General features: G+C 37.7%; 2 protein-coding genes across 2 annotated transcripts; both read left to right on the forward strand.

Moving 5' to 3' along the window:
* Window positions 1-6,765: 6,765 nt before the first annotated feature.
* Window positions 6,766-7,710, forward strand: LOC308676427 (olfactory receptor 6X1-like; the record flags this gene model as incomplete). The annotated part of the gene is made up of 1 exon (XM_081342243.1): window positions 6,766-7,710. One exon carries the CDS (start codon window positions 6,766-6,768, stop codon window positions 7,708-7,710), a length of 945 nt encoding a protein of 314 aa, XP_081198369.1.
* A 6,072-nt stretch (window positions 7,711-13,782) lies between these two features.
* Window positions 13,783-14,727, forward strand: LOC308676428 (olfactory receptor 6X1-like; the record flags this gene model as incomplete). Its single annotated transcript, XM_081342244.1, has 1 exon — window positions 13,783-14,727. The coding sequence occupies one exon, from the start codon at window positions 13,783-13,785 to the stop codon at window positions 14,725-14,727; it is 945 nt and encodes a 314-aa protein (XP_081198370.1).
* Between the last annotated feature and the right edge of the window lie 382 nt (window positions 14,728-15,109).

The raw sequence follows: 15,109 nt of genomic DNA on the forward strand, positions 1-15,109 counted from the left end.
AGATAAATATTAGCTTTGTCAATTTTGAGGTGGGGGGGAAGTGAAGGAAGAACCTGCAGTTAATATGATAGTTTTGGGGAGTTTTAAGAACTTATTTCTCCAAATAAAAGTTTTTAATAGGAAACGATATTTGTTCTCTTAAAGTCAAGAGTAAGAAATGGCTATCTGCTAAGCCCCATCACAAGGAAGAATCAGGTGGTCTTCTCAGTTTCAGGAAGAGAACTAACATTTTAGATTTTAAGTTTCAGTTCAAGTACAGTTATCTGAAAATGAGAATTCATGTTGAAACTGTTCATGTCCAAAAGTGATTGACGAACAATCATGCTTTTAGTTCAGCCCTGCAGGAATAGGTGATATTTTGTTCATCATTCCAGATCTTTAACTCTTTGTTGATAATTTTTAAGCAGTGATCTCTAATATGTTATGGCATAATTTACAACAAACTCCTACCTTTGTATTTTGTGTGTATTTTTGTGTGTGTATATATGTGAATATGTTCATTCCTGTTCATTCACAGGAATACTCACACATACACACAAACAAACACACTACAGTACAGCATGTGATATTAAAAACAACAAAGTAGAATGAGCGATTAAAGGGTAATAATGTCATTTTTCTTTGTAGTGCTTTGCCTTGCATTTTTCAGTCTGCATAATTTTTAGGGTCCTTCATTTTATTCATGCCCACCCAGTCTTATTCCTAAATCACTGTTGAAGAAAATACTCATTTCCAGGTCATAGAACATAGAATAACAGAATTGGAAGGGACCTTGGAGGTCATCTAGTCCAACTCCTTGCACAAGCAGGAGAGTCTATACCATTTCAGACAAGTGGCTGTCCAGTCTCTTCTTAAAAACGTCCAGTGATGCAGCAGCCACAACTTCTGAAGGCAAGCCATTCCACTGGTTAATTGTCCTCACTGTTAGCAAGTTTCCCCTTAATTCCAGGTTGCTTCTCTCCTTGGTTAGTTTCCATCCATTGTTTCTTGCTTGCTTTCTGGTGCCTTTGTAAATAGTTTGCCCCCTCTTCTTTGCGGCAGACCCTCAAATACTGGAACAATGCTATCATATCACCCCTAGTCCTTCTTTTCACTAGGCTGAGACATACCTATTCCAATTCCTGCAACTGTTCTTCATGTCTTTTAGCCTACAGTCCCCTAAACAATTTTGTTGCTCTTTTCTGCACTCTTTCTAGAGTTCCAACATCTTTTTTTTAATATTGTGGTGATCAAAACTTTGTAAAGTGGTACAAATACTTCATGTGATCTTGATTCTATTCCTCTAATGCAGGGGTCTTCAAACTTGGCCCTTTTATGACTTGTGGACTTCAACTTCCAGAATTCCTCTGCCAGCATGCCTGGCTGAGGAATTCTGGGAGTTGAAGTCCACAAGTCATAAAAGAGCCAAGTTTGAAGGCCCCTGCTCTAATGTCAAATGAACAAGTTTTGACTTGACTCAGATGAACAGTGCAAGAATGTTGTCCTTCTCACATTCTGATTTTATTACTGAGTTCCCATAGTTTATTGCAGGTCATTTGCAGACTTCAGTGATCAATGAGAAAGAAACTTCCATTACATGATGAAGTTGTAGACTTGATTAGATATTACAAGATTTGAGAGAAGTTAAAACATTAAGTAACTTACTAGTGACATTATGGATAAAATTCCAGAAGGACAAAATCAGATAGGAGTAATTTTCCATGTCTCCTGGGAAATTGTCCAAAAGGATTTTTTTAAAAAATTGGGGGGGGAAATGTTTAAACCTTAAAACTCCTAACTTTTAACCTACTTCATGACTATCAAACAAGAATCTCAGAATGCCATCAATGATTAACTAGGTGGGGGATAGAAAAGAAAAGAAAGAGAATGAGTTTATGGAAAAGTGGATGCCCACTTATATATGAGCCAGCACTGTGTGGCAGCAGCCAAAAAAGCTAATACAATTCTTAGTTGCATAAACAGAGGCATAGAATCAAAATCACATGAAGTATGAGTACTGCTTTATAAAACCTTAGTAAGGCCAAACCTGGAATACTGCATCTAGTTTTTATCACCACATTACAAAAAAAGATGTTGAGACATTGTAAAAAGTGCAAAGAAGAGCAACTAAGATGATTACAGGCCTGGAGGCATATACATATGAAGCATGGTTTCAGGAATTGAGTATGGCTAGGCTAGAGCCTTGGTGGAGCAGTGGGCTAATGCCTCCTTAAGTAACACCAGCTGCCTGCAATTAGTGCAGGTTCGCATCCCACCAGGCTCAAGGTTGACTCAGCCTTCCATCCTTCCGAGGTAGGTAAAATGAGGACCCAGATTGTTGGGGGCAATAAGCTGACTTTGTAATAATGCCGCTTGGGGGGGCGGGCGAAAGCCCTAATAAGCAGGCATATACATAGAATGAAGGCTACTGCTAAGTTTGTAAGCCGCCCTGAGTCTTCGGAGAAGGGTGGGATATAAATGGAATTAAAATAAAAAAAAATAAAAAATAGAGAAAAGAAGAAATATGAGTGATATGAGTGATATGATAGAAACATTTCCAGTATTTGAGGGCCTGCCACGAAGTTGCATCTGAACTGTATCTAGGTCATAAAAAAAGCAGATGGCTTTCATCATCAGAAGTGTACATGGATAAATATTCCATTATACAAGCATTTCTTGAATATGATGACAACCAAAACAGGAATGTTGCTCCTTCAAGTGATGTGGTCATTAAATGAATCATCATGTGACCAGATCCAGTTTTTTTTAACCTGGTGTTAAGTAAATCATAAGGTCATTAAGCAAGCAAATTCAACCTCCCCCATTGACTTTGCTTGTCAAAAGTCATCTAGGAAGGTTGAAAATCACAATCAGGTGACTGAAAGATATTGCAACCATCACAAATGCAAGCTAATTGCCAAGTGCCCAAATTGTGAACACATGACTACAGGTGTCATAACTATGAGAACAAATTAGGGTTAGGGTTAGTCATGCAGCAGTCATAAGTGTGAAAAATGGCCATTAGTCATTCTACTCTACTCTACTCTACTCTACTCTACTCTACTCTACTCTACTCTACTCTACTCTACTCTATTCTATTCTAATTCCACTCCATGCCATATCTTCTCTTCTCTTCTCTTCTCTTCTCTTCTCTTCTCTTCTCTTCTCTTCTCTTCTCTTCTCTTCTCTTCTCTTCTCTTCTCTTCTCTTCTCTTCTCTTCTCTTCTCTTCCCTTCCCTTCCCTTCTCTTCTCTTCTCTTCTCTTCTCTTCTCTTCTACTCCACTCCACTCCACTCCACTCCACTCCACTCCACTCCACTCCCTTCCCTTCCCTTCCCTTCCCTTCCCTTCCCTTCCCTTCCCTTCCCTTCCCTTCCCTTCCCTTCCCTTCCCTTCTCTTCTCTTCTCTTCTCTTCTCTTCTCTTCTCTTCTCTTCTCTTCTCTTCTCTTCTCTTCTCGTCCAGTCCAGTCCAGTCCAGTCCAGTCCAGTCTAGTCTACTCTGTTCTACTCTGTTCTGTTCTGTTATGTTACATCATGTTACATTATGTTACATTACATAACTTTTTTCAGTGCTGTTGTGTAACTTTAAACAGTCACTAAGTTGAATTGTTGTAAGTTGAGGACCACTTGTAGAGTTAGTTAGAGGGCTACATATCCATTGAAACACTGGGAGTTAAAACAATCCAGATGGTGCTTTCAGGTTCATTTTAAACATTAAGTTTCAGTACAAGTGCAGACTTTTGAAAGTGAGAACAGGGACAAATGATCAATGTCCGAAAATATTACCACAGAGCCAGATGTGGATGTACAGGAACAAGAAAACTTTTAAATTTAGCACCTTGGCAACAGTGAATTATTTTATTTTTATTTTTTAATTCTGTCACGCTATCAGGTTATTTTTGGAATAAATTAAAGTATTTCTACATCCATGTATGTGTTATTATGCCTGTTTTCCTGTTTTTGCTAGTGCCTAAGTTCAGTCTTTCACAACTGGGGACACTTTTAGTTTTTTCAAGTGTCAAAAACGTTGGTATGCATTTTGATGCACGCTTTACTACACAGATACATTTTTGTCTGCAAACTCATATGTGAACAATTTTCACATATTATCTCTAACTGAATGCACTTATTGTTATGAATTTGTGACTTTTATAAAGATGCTTCCTTTAAGGCTACCCTCTTCATTAACTTTTCAAATTCATTACAAATTCAATTTTGAATAATTTAATTAAAGATCTACGTTCATTCAAAAAGGCAATATTAAAAAAAATTCACATTGAATTTGTATATCTAATCCCCCAAGAATGTTCAATAGCCCTTCTCCTTCCCTCCCTTCTTCCTTTATTCCTTCCTTCCTTCCATCTTTCTCTCCTTCCTTCCTTCTCCTTCCTATGTCCTTCCTTCCCTCTCATTCCCATCTCCCTCACTTCCTTCCTTTCTTCCTTCTTCTCATTCCCATCTCCTTCCTTCCTTCCTTCCTTCCTTCCTTCCTTCCTTCCTTCCTTCCTTCCTTCCTTCCTTCCTTCCTTCCTTCTCATTGCCATCTCCCTCCCTTCATTGCCTTCCCTTCCTTTCTCTTCCCTTCACATCCCATCTCATCCCATCCCATCCCATCCCATCCCATCCCATCCTATGCTATCCTACCCCATCCCATCCCATCCCGTAGAAAATAGGATTGGTAGCTTTTTTCTGCCCAAAATTAAACCCAGCCAAGAATTTTTAACTGAACAGTAACACTTTTAGTTCCCTAGGATCCCACCTTCAGCTTTTTTTAAAACAAACGAACAAACAAAAACCCTCAGCAATGTGAGCTCTGAACCTACTATGGGTATTTTTTTTTCCTTTTCACTTCCATGGAAAAAGAGAAAATTCCATAAGAAAAGTAGTACGGAAAGAAAAACATTATGTGGAGGAACCACAAATTATTTAATTTATTGAGCCTTCAAGACGGCATAATTAATCATATATACCCAGTACATAACAAATCATGGAGCAAAGGTTAATATTTGATATCACATGTTATGGTGATTCAAAATATTATTTTCTTAGCATCATGTCTGGATTCACATGGGAAATTAGAAGCAGACACCTCTGGAGATGTTATCCCAAGTGTCTATGAAAAATCACTCCATAACTTCTCATTTTTATAAACTAATGTCCAGAAAAGGCTTTAGTGCTAGGTAAAACATGTTTTTTTACCAGAGTGGATAACATGTTTCTTTGAAATCCACTGAAACCAGAATACCATGTTTGCAGCTCCAGAATCTCCATGAGAACTTGTAAAAAGAGGTTTTTTGTTATTACGTCTTATTCTTAATAATATTTGGATATGTGCGTGTGGAAATATGTTACTTGTGTTCTTCCAGTGGGTTAGGATGCAACCAAGATTACACAAGGAGAGGAAGAAACTTACTACATATTCATTTACAAGAATCTGTGTAGATGTCTACAAATTATTCCAAAGTTGCTTTTTCAAGAAGCAACTGGACCTTCTTTGTTTTTTTCCTTGAAGACCTTTCAGTTGAAGAAGATACTTGGATGAGATGTGAAACAACTTCAAGGAAAAACAAAGAAAGTCTAGTTGCCTCTGAAAAAGCATCTTTGGGACAACCACCATCTGGAAGACTGAGAATCTCCATAAAATGTCTATGAGCTAATGACCATGAATGTTATTATTTATTTGGTGGGACATTCTGCACTGATTTTGTTTAATATCTCAACATATTTCCTATTTGCAGAATATCATAATTTTCTACCTTACTTTCATAACTGCTTATCCAGTCATCATCTACATTTTCTTTCTTTCAGCAACACATTTGTGTTCCATATACAGATGAGTTTCCATTTACAAATGTTCTCCTGCTATTCTCAACATCTTCCATCAAACTCTGGATTTTGTTCATCAGTATTTTCTATCTACAGAAGATACAAAAGCTTTAAATGAAAGTCCTGAAATTCCAATAAATTAAATCTTGGCAATACTACAAGTGCATTTATCGTACTAAATGTGCTACTAGGTAATCCATCTGGTCCTGGTGATTTGAACTCGTCTAGGCTGAATAGGTGCTCACTTACCATTTTCTTGCCTATATTAACTTATAGATGATGATGATGATGATGATGATGATGATGATGATGATAATAATAATAATAATAATAATAATAATAATAATAATAATAATAATAATAATAATAATAATAATAATAATAAGTTGGAAGGGACCTTGGAGGTCATCTAGTCCAACCCCCTGTTCAGGCAGGAAACCCTATACCATTTCAGACAAATGGCTGGCCAGTCTCTTCTTAAAAACTTCCAGTGTTGGAGCATTCACCACTTCTGGAGGCAGGTTGTTCCACTGGTTAATTGTTCTAACTGTCAGGAAGTATCTCCTTAGGTTGCTTCTCTCCTTGACTAGTTTCCATCCGTTGCTTCTTGTCCTGCTTTCAGGTGCTTTGGAGAATAGCTTGGCTCCCTCTTCTTTGTGGCAGCCCCTGAGATATTGGAACACTGCTATCATGTCACCCCTCACCCTTCTCTTCGTTAAACTACACATACCCAATTCCAGCAACCGTGCCCTATATGTTTTAGCCTCCAGCCCCCTAATCATCTTTGTTGCTCTTCTCTGTACCCTTTCTAGAGTCTCGAGAACTTTTTTACATCATGGTGACCAAAGAAAGGTTTTACATGTTGCAAACACAACAGTAACTCATGAAAACTGTGTTTAGAAATTTACTTAAAGAGTAACTCAGTGAAGATCTCTTATTTTCCCACCTTATAGGAGAACATGAATTTGACCAACTGTACGAGAGCAGTAGAGTTTATCCTGGTTGGACTTCCAACCATAGAGCGAATGGAAAGTGCGATGCATGCTGGCATCTTTCTGCTCTACCTTCTTTGTCTGATGGGCAACGGACTCATCATTGTCATGGTAATTTTGGACCCCCATCTCCAGAAACCCATGTATTTCTTCCTTAGCAACCTGTCTTGCATTGACATTGGACACACCACAGCCTTTATTCCTAAACTGCTGGTCAACTATCTCTCTGCAAACAATTCCATCTGTTTCTACTGCTGTATCACACAACTGTTCTTTTACTTCTTCTTTGGCATTACAGAATTTTTCATCATCAGTTTGATATCTTTGGACAGATACGTAGCCATTTGCTTTCCTTTGAGATACACCACCATCATGACTTCTGGGGCTTGCTTTAAGCTGTCGATGTCCGCCTGGTTTGTGGTTCTTGTCTACACGATTTCTCAAGTAATAATGGTAGCTAACCTACCCTTTTGCACATTCAACATTATCGATCACTTCTTTTGTGATGCTGGACCTGTGTTAAAGATTGCAGGAGGAGATACACATCTCATTGAAGCCCTGGCTTTGCTTTCTACTGTAGTTGTGGTGATGTCTTCCCTGCTTTTCACCCTCATTTCTTACCTCTTCATCATCTTCACCATTCTCCGAATGTCTTCAACCGCCAGTCAGCAGAGGGCCTTTTCTACCTGCGCTTCCCACCTGGTTGTAGTTTGCATTTTGTATGGGTCAGTCTTTTTTGTCTACTTAAGACCAACTGTCAAGAACTCTTCCTTCAGTATAATCCGTTCTGTTTCTGTGGTGCATACTACCGTTGCTCCAGTGCTCAATCCATTTGTTTATACTATTAGGAACAATGAAGTGAAAGAAGCCATTTGGAAAGTGTTAAGAAAAAAAGACTCCAGCTTTCCCTAAAATCTAATCCTAGACTTCTTTGAGGGAGCAATCTCAATTATGCAAGAGGAGGAGTGGGTAAACTATCCACCAGCAATATCATACCATAACTTTACTCAAGGTAAGATTGAAGCAGCAACAGGTCAACATCCATAATCCAGAATTTGAAACTATGGTGATTCTAGCATCCATGGCTTCAATCCAAGTTGAATCGCAGGAAGAATTCACAATGGAAAGATAGATTTTGAATGTTCTTCAATCGTGACAAAAGTGATGTCAGTTTTCTTATGAACAGTAATATTGATCTGCTCTCTGGATTTGACTTGGGAATCCCTTTGGATTTTGTGGTGCAGTTTAATGAAGGAAGAACATTGGAATTAACAATAGAATTCTTTATTGGTCAAGGGTGAATAGACACACAAAGAATTTGTCTGCTGTGCATAAGCTCTCAGCATACATACAAGCAACAATTGATAAATCATGACCATAATCATAACACATAATCATAATCATCATAAATCCTAAGATTCAAACTCAGTGATAGTCATAAGATACCAAATAAGCAAACAACTTAAATCATAATGGGATACTAAATAAAGACAAGCAACATAAATCAGGAGATACAAGCAACCATGTTATAGTCATAAGAAACTAAGGAAATAGGAAATAGGAAAAATGAAGAGATGAGAAGGATAATAGGCAAGACAGCCCTACTAGGTGGTTTAACATCCTAGGGCATAAGACAGTGTTGTGGGAATTAGTTGTTTAGCAGAGTTATAGCATGGGGGCGGGGGTGGGAAAGTGTCTTTGTGCCTGATTGTTTTGGCATGCCATAGCATCATCTTGAGGAAAGAAGTTGAAACAGTGTAAGACCGGGATGTGAGGGTCTGTGGATATTTTCACAGCCCTCTTACTGTCTTTTGCAGTATACAGGTCCTCAATGGAAGGCAGGCATGTTGCAATTATTGTTTCTGCAATTCTAACTATCCATTAAAGTCTGTGTTCATCACTGGAGGTCTTTAAGAAGAGACTGGACAGGCACTTGTCTGAACTGGTATAAAGTCTCCTGTCTGAAAAGGGAGTTGGACTAAGATCCTTTCCAGCTCTATTCTGATTGGAGATTCAAAGAAAAGTTATCTACATTTTCTGATTACTCATTCCTTTTTCCAAGTGTTCCACAAACTAGAAATTCACACACATATAGAGGCACACAAGTACATAAAGCTCTTCTTCTATTTGCTTAGCTTAAATATAGGAATCTGGGACAAGGTCATTAAAACATATCATTTTATAATTGAAAAAAAACATTTTTTTCAGAAATGGGAAGATGCTTCTGTTCTCCTTTCCCATTGTGATTGCATCCTGGATTAAAATAGTTCCTCTTCCACTATCTGTTATTCCATCCATTTATCTCTAATTGATAAATTAATTATTTAAAACTTTAAATGTTCTTCTGGTCCAAAAATCCAGATATCTCTGACATGGGAACTGCAACTAGGTCATTAAAAAAAAAGCAGATGGCCTTCATCATCAGAAGAGTACATGGATAAATATTCCATTATACAAGTATTTCTTATGACCAAACCGAAACAGGAATTTTGCTCCTTTAAGTGATGTGGTCATTAAATGAATCATCATGTGACCAGAAACAGTTTTTTAACTTGGTTGTTGAGTGAATCACAAGGTCATTAAGCAAGCAATTTCAACTTCCCCCATTGACTTTGCTTGTCAAAAGTCATCTAGCAAGGTTGAAAATCATGATCAGGTGACTGAAGGATATTGCAACCATCACAAACACAAGCCAGGTGCCAAATGCCCAAATTGTGAAGACATGACCACAGGTGTCATAACTCCGAGAACAAGTTAGGGTTAGGATTAGTCACTTTCTCATCACTATCATAACTTTGAACCATCCAATATATACAGGTAGTCCTTGATTTATGATCATTAGTTTAACTAATGAGCATAAGTAAAGGATTACCTGTACTGTATATATTAAATTCATTTTTAACTGCCAAACCCCCTTTTAACTACAGAAGTAGTTCTATATAGGGTAAGAATATAGAGAAATTGGTGGCTAAGTGAATCTGGCTTCTACCAGACTTTGCTAATCAGTAGGTCATAAAATGTGATCACATGAGCTCAGGATATTACAATCATAAGTATGAGTCACCTGCCAAGGTTGTCAGTTTTGATCACATGATCATGCAGCAGTCATAAGTGTGAAAAATGTTCATAGGTCATTCCACTCTTCTCTTCTCTTCTCTTCTCTTCTCTTCTCTTCTCTTCTCTTCTCTTCTCTTCTCTTCTCTTCTCTTCTCTTCTCTTCTCTTCTCTTCTCTTCTCCTCTCCTCTCCTCTCCTCTCCTCTCCTCTCCTCTCCTCTCCTCTCCTCTCTTCTCTTCTCTTCTCTTCTCTTCTCTTCTCTTCTCTTCTCTTCTCTTCTCTTCTCTTCTCTTCTATTCCACTCCATTCCATATCTTGATAGCAGTGTCCCAATATCTCAGGGGCTGCCACAAAGAGGAGGGAGTCAAGCTATTCTCCAAAGTGCCCAAAGGCAGGACAAGAAGCAATGAATGGAAACTAATCAAGGAGAGAAACAACCTAGAACTAAGGAGAAACTTCCTGGCAGTTAGAACAATTAACCAGTAGAAGAACCTGCCTCCAGAAGCTGTGAATGCTGACTGGACAGCTATTTGTCCGAAATGGTATAGGGTTTCCTGGCAGAGAGAGGGGTTTGGACTAGATGACCTCCAAGGTCCCTTTCAACTGTATTATTATAAAACTTTTACTCATAAAACATGAAACACAGTCAACTGAACACTCAAATTGACTGGCACTAATGGTTGACACGGGTTGCTGCCAGTATCCTAGGTATCAGCCAGGTATCTCCTTAAAATGTAAGATGTTCCGAGTAGTGCAGCTTTTTGTAGCTTTGCTGGAGTTATTGTAGGAAGCTGCAATTTCTTGATGTATTTTGCAAAGGTTTTGGACATCGTTCCCAGTGCCCCGATGACAATGGGTATCACTGTTATATGTTTCATCCATAATTGCGCAGATTCGATGGCCAGGTCACGGTATTTCATAATTTTTTCCAATTCTTTTTCTTCAACTCTGGCATCTCCTGGTACAGCGATATGAATCAACTGTATGCTTCGGTTCTTTATGACTGAGATATGTGGCGTGTTGTGTTCCAAATGGTGATCTGTCTATATTCAGAAGTCCCACAAGATGATGATGATGATGATGATGATGATGATGATGATGATGATGATGATGATGATTATCTTCTCTTCTCTTCCATTCTGTTCTGTTATGTACGTTACGTTCTTTACATTATGTTACATTACATTGCATTACGTTACATTACATCACTTTTTTCTAACTTTGAACAGTCACTAAGTTGAATTGTTGTAAGTTGAGGACCACCTGTAGAGCTAGTTAGAGGGCTACATATCCATTGAAACACTGGGAGTTAAAACAATCCAGATGGTGCTTTCAGGTTCATTTTAAACATTAAGTTTCAGTACAAGTGCAGACTTTTGAAAGTGAGAATAGGGACAAATGATCAATGTCCGAAAATATTCACACCGAGCCAGATGTGGATGTACAGGAACAAGAAAACTTTTAAGTTTAGCACCTTGGCTACAGTGAATTTTTTTTTTATTTTTTTTAATTCTGTCACGCTATAAGGTTATTTTTGGAATAAATTAAAGTATTTCTCCATCCATGTATGTTTTATTATGCCTATTATTTTATGCCTATTGTATCATATATTATATTAGTAATATAACAATCAAAAAGGGTTTGCTCTGTCATTTTTGTTTGTTTGTTTGTTTTCCTGTTTTTGCTAGTGCCTAAGTTCAGTTTCTCACGCTTGGGGACAGTTTTAGTTTTTTCAAGTTTCAAAAAAGTTGGTATGCATTTTGATGGACGCTTTTCTAAACAGATACATTTTTGTCTGCAAACTCATATGTGAACAATTTTCATATACGATCTCTAACTGAATGCACTTGGGATATTATTGTTATGAATTTATGACTTTTATACAGATGCTTCCTTTAAGGATACTCTCTTCATTACTTATCAAATTCATTACAAATTCAATTTTGAATGATTTAATTAAAGATCTCCGTGCATTCAAAAAGGCAATATTAGAAAAAATCATGTTGAATTTGCATATCTAATGCCCCATGAATGTTCAATAGCCCTTCTCTCTCCCTCCATTCTTCCTTTTTTCCTTTCTTCCTTCCTTTCTTCTTCCCTCCCTCCCACCCACCCCTCTCCCTCCCTCCCTTCTCATTCCCATCTCCTTCTTTCCTTCTCATTCCCATCTCCTTCCTTCCTTCCTTCCTTCCTTCCTTCCTTCCTTCCTTCCTTCCTTCCTTCCTTCTCATTCCCATTTCCCTCCCTTCATTCCCATCCCATCCCATCCCATCCCATCCCATCCCATCCCATCCCATCCCATCCCATCCCATCCCATCCCATCCTATCCTATCCTATCCTATCCTATCCTATCCTATCCTATCCTATCCTATCCTATCCTATCCTATCCTATCCTATCCTATAAAAATAGGATTGGCAGCTTTTTCCTGCCAGCCAAGAATTCTTAACTGAACAGTAATACTTTTATTTCCCAAGGATCCTACCTTCACCTTCTATAAATAAATAAATAAATAAATAAATAAATAAATAAATAAATACATACATACATACATACATACATACATACATACATACATACATAAATAAATAAATAACCTCAGAAATGTGAGTTCTGAAGCTACTATGGGTATTTTCCCCTCCTTTCACTTCCATTAAAAAAGAGAAAATTCCATAAGAAAAATAGTATGAAAAGAAAAAAAACATTATGTAGAAGAACCACAAATTATTGAATTTTCTAAGCCTTCAAGGCTCTGCAGAATTAATCATGTATACCCAGAAGATGACAAATCTTGGAGCAAAGGTTAATATTTGATCCATCCTTACATCAAGTTCATGCCATGGTGATTCAAAATATTGTTTTTTTAGCATCATGTCTGGATTCACATGGGAAATTAGAAACAGACTCCTCTGGAGATGATATCCCAAGTGTTTATGAAAAATCACTCCATAACGTCTCATTTCTATGATCTAATGTCCAGAAAAGGCTCTAAATACTAGGTAAAACTTTCAAAACCAATGAAACCAGAATATCATCTTTGCAGCTTGAAAATCTCCATGAGAACTTGTAAAAAGAGGGTTTTTTAAAATTATTACTTCTTATTCTTAAGAATGCTTAGATATGTGCATGTGGAAATATGTTACTTGTGTTCTTCCAGTGGGTTAGGATGCAACCAAGATTACACAAGGAGAGGGAGAGATTTACTAAATATTCATTTACAAGAATCTGTGTGGACGTCTACAAATTATTCCGAAGTTGCTTTTTCAAGAGGCAACTGGAGTTCCTTTGTTTTTCCTTGAAGACCTTTCAGTTGAAGAAGCTACTTGGATGAGATGTGAAATAACTTCAAGGAAAAACAAAGAAAATCTAGTTGCCTCTGAAAAAGTATCTTTGGGACAACCACCATCTGGAAGACTGAGAATCTCCATAAAATGTCTAGGAGCTAATGACCATGAATGTTATTATTTATTTCGTGGGACATTCTGCACTGATTTTGTTTAATATCTCAACATATTTCCTATTTGCAGAATATCATAATTTTCTATCTTACTTTCATAACTGCTTATCCATTCACCCTCTTCATTTTCTTTCTCTCTGCAACACATTTATGTTCTGTATCCAGATGACTTTCCATCTACAAATGTTCTCCTACTATTCTCAACATCTTCCATCAAACTCTGGATTTTGTTCATCAATATTTTTATGTACAGAAGATACAAAAGCTGGAAAGATGAATGTTAGTTTAAATGAAAGTCCTGAAATTCCAATAAATGAAGTCTTGGCAATAATACAAGCACAATTACTGTACTAAATGTGCTACTAGGTTTTACATGTTGCAAACACAACAGTAACTCATGAAAACTGTGTTTAGAAATTTGCTTAAAGAGTAACTCAGTGAAGATCTCTTATTTTCCCACCTTATAGGAGAACATGAATTTGACCAACTGTACGAGAGCAGTAGAGTTTATCCTGGTTGGACTTCCAACCATAGAGCGAATGGAAAGTGCGATGCATGCTGGCATCTTTCTGCTCTACCTTCTTTGTCTGATGGGCAACGGACTCATCATTGTCATGGTAATTTTGGACCCCCATCTCCAGAAACCCATGTATTTCTTCCTTAGCAACCTGTCTTGCATTGACATTGGACACACCACAGCCTTTATTCCTAAACTGCTGGTCAACTATCTCTCTGCAAACAATTCCATCTGTTTCTACTGCTGTATCACACAACTGTTCTTTTACTTCTTCTTTGGCATTACAGAATTTTTCATCATCACTTTGATATCTTTGGACAGATACGTAGCCATTTGCCATCCTTTGAGATATGCCACCATCATGACTTCTGGGGTTTGCTTTAAGCTGTCGATGTCCGCCTGGCTTGTGGTTCTTGTCTACATGATTTGTCAAGTGATAATGATAGCTAATCTACCCTACTGCACGTTCAACATTATCAATCATTTCTTTTGTGATGTTGGACCTTTATTAAAGATTTCAGGAGGAGATACACATCTTATTGAAGCCCTGGGCTTCCTTATTACTGTAGTTGTGGTGATGTCCTCCCTGCTCTTCACTCTCATTTCTTACCTCTTCATCATCTTCACCATTCTCCGAATGTCTTCAACCACCGGACAGCAGAGGGCCTTTTCTACCTGCGCTTCCCACCTGGTTGTAGTCTGCATTTTGTATGGGTCAGTCTTTTTTGTCTACTTAAGACCAACTGTCAAGAACTCTTCCTTCAGTATAATCCGCTCTGTTTCTGTGGTGCATACGACCGTTGCTCCAGTGCTCAATCCATTTGTTTATACTATTAGGAACAATGAAGTGAAAGAAGCCATTTGGAAAGCATTAAGAAGAAAAGACTCCAGCTTTCCCTAAAATCTAATCCTAGACTTCTTTGAAGAAGCAATCCTAATTTTTCAAGAGGAGGAGTGGGTAAACTATCCACCAGCAATATCATACCATAACTTTACTCAAGGTAAGATTGAAGGAGCAACAGGTCAACATCCATAATCCAGAATTTGAAACTATGGTGGTGGTAGCATCCATGGCTTCAATCCAAGTTGAATCCCAGGAAGAATTTATAATGGAAAGATAGATTTTCAATGTTCTTCAATCGTGACAAAACTGATGTCAGTTTTCTTATGAACAGTAATATTGATCTGCTCTCTGGATTTGACTTGGGAATCCCTTTGGATTTCCTGGTGCAGTTTAATGAAGGAAGAACATTGGAATTAACAATAGAATTCTTTATTGGTCA

The sequence above is a fragment of the Vipera berus genome (assembly GCF_964194415.1).
Source record: "Vipera berus genome assembly, chromosome: W".
In the NCBI taxonomy this organism is placed as follows: domain Eukaryota; kingdom Metazoa; phylum Chordata; class Lepidosauria; order Squamata; family Viperidae; genus Vipera; species Vipera berus.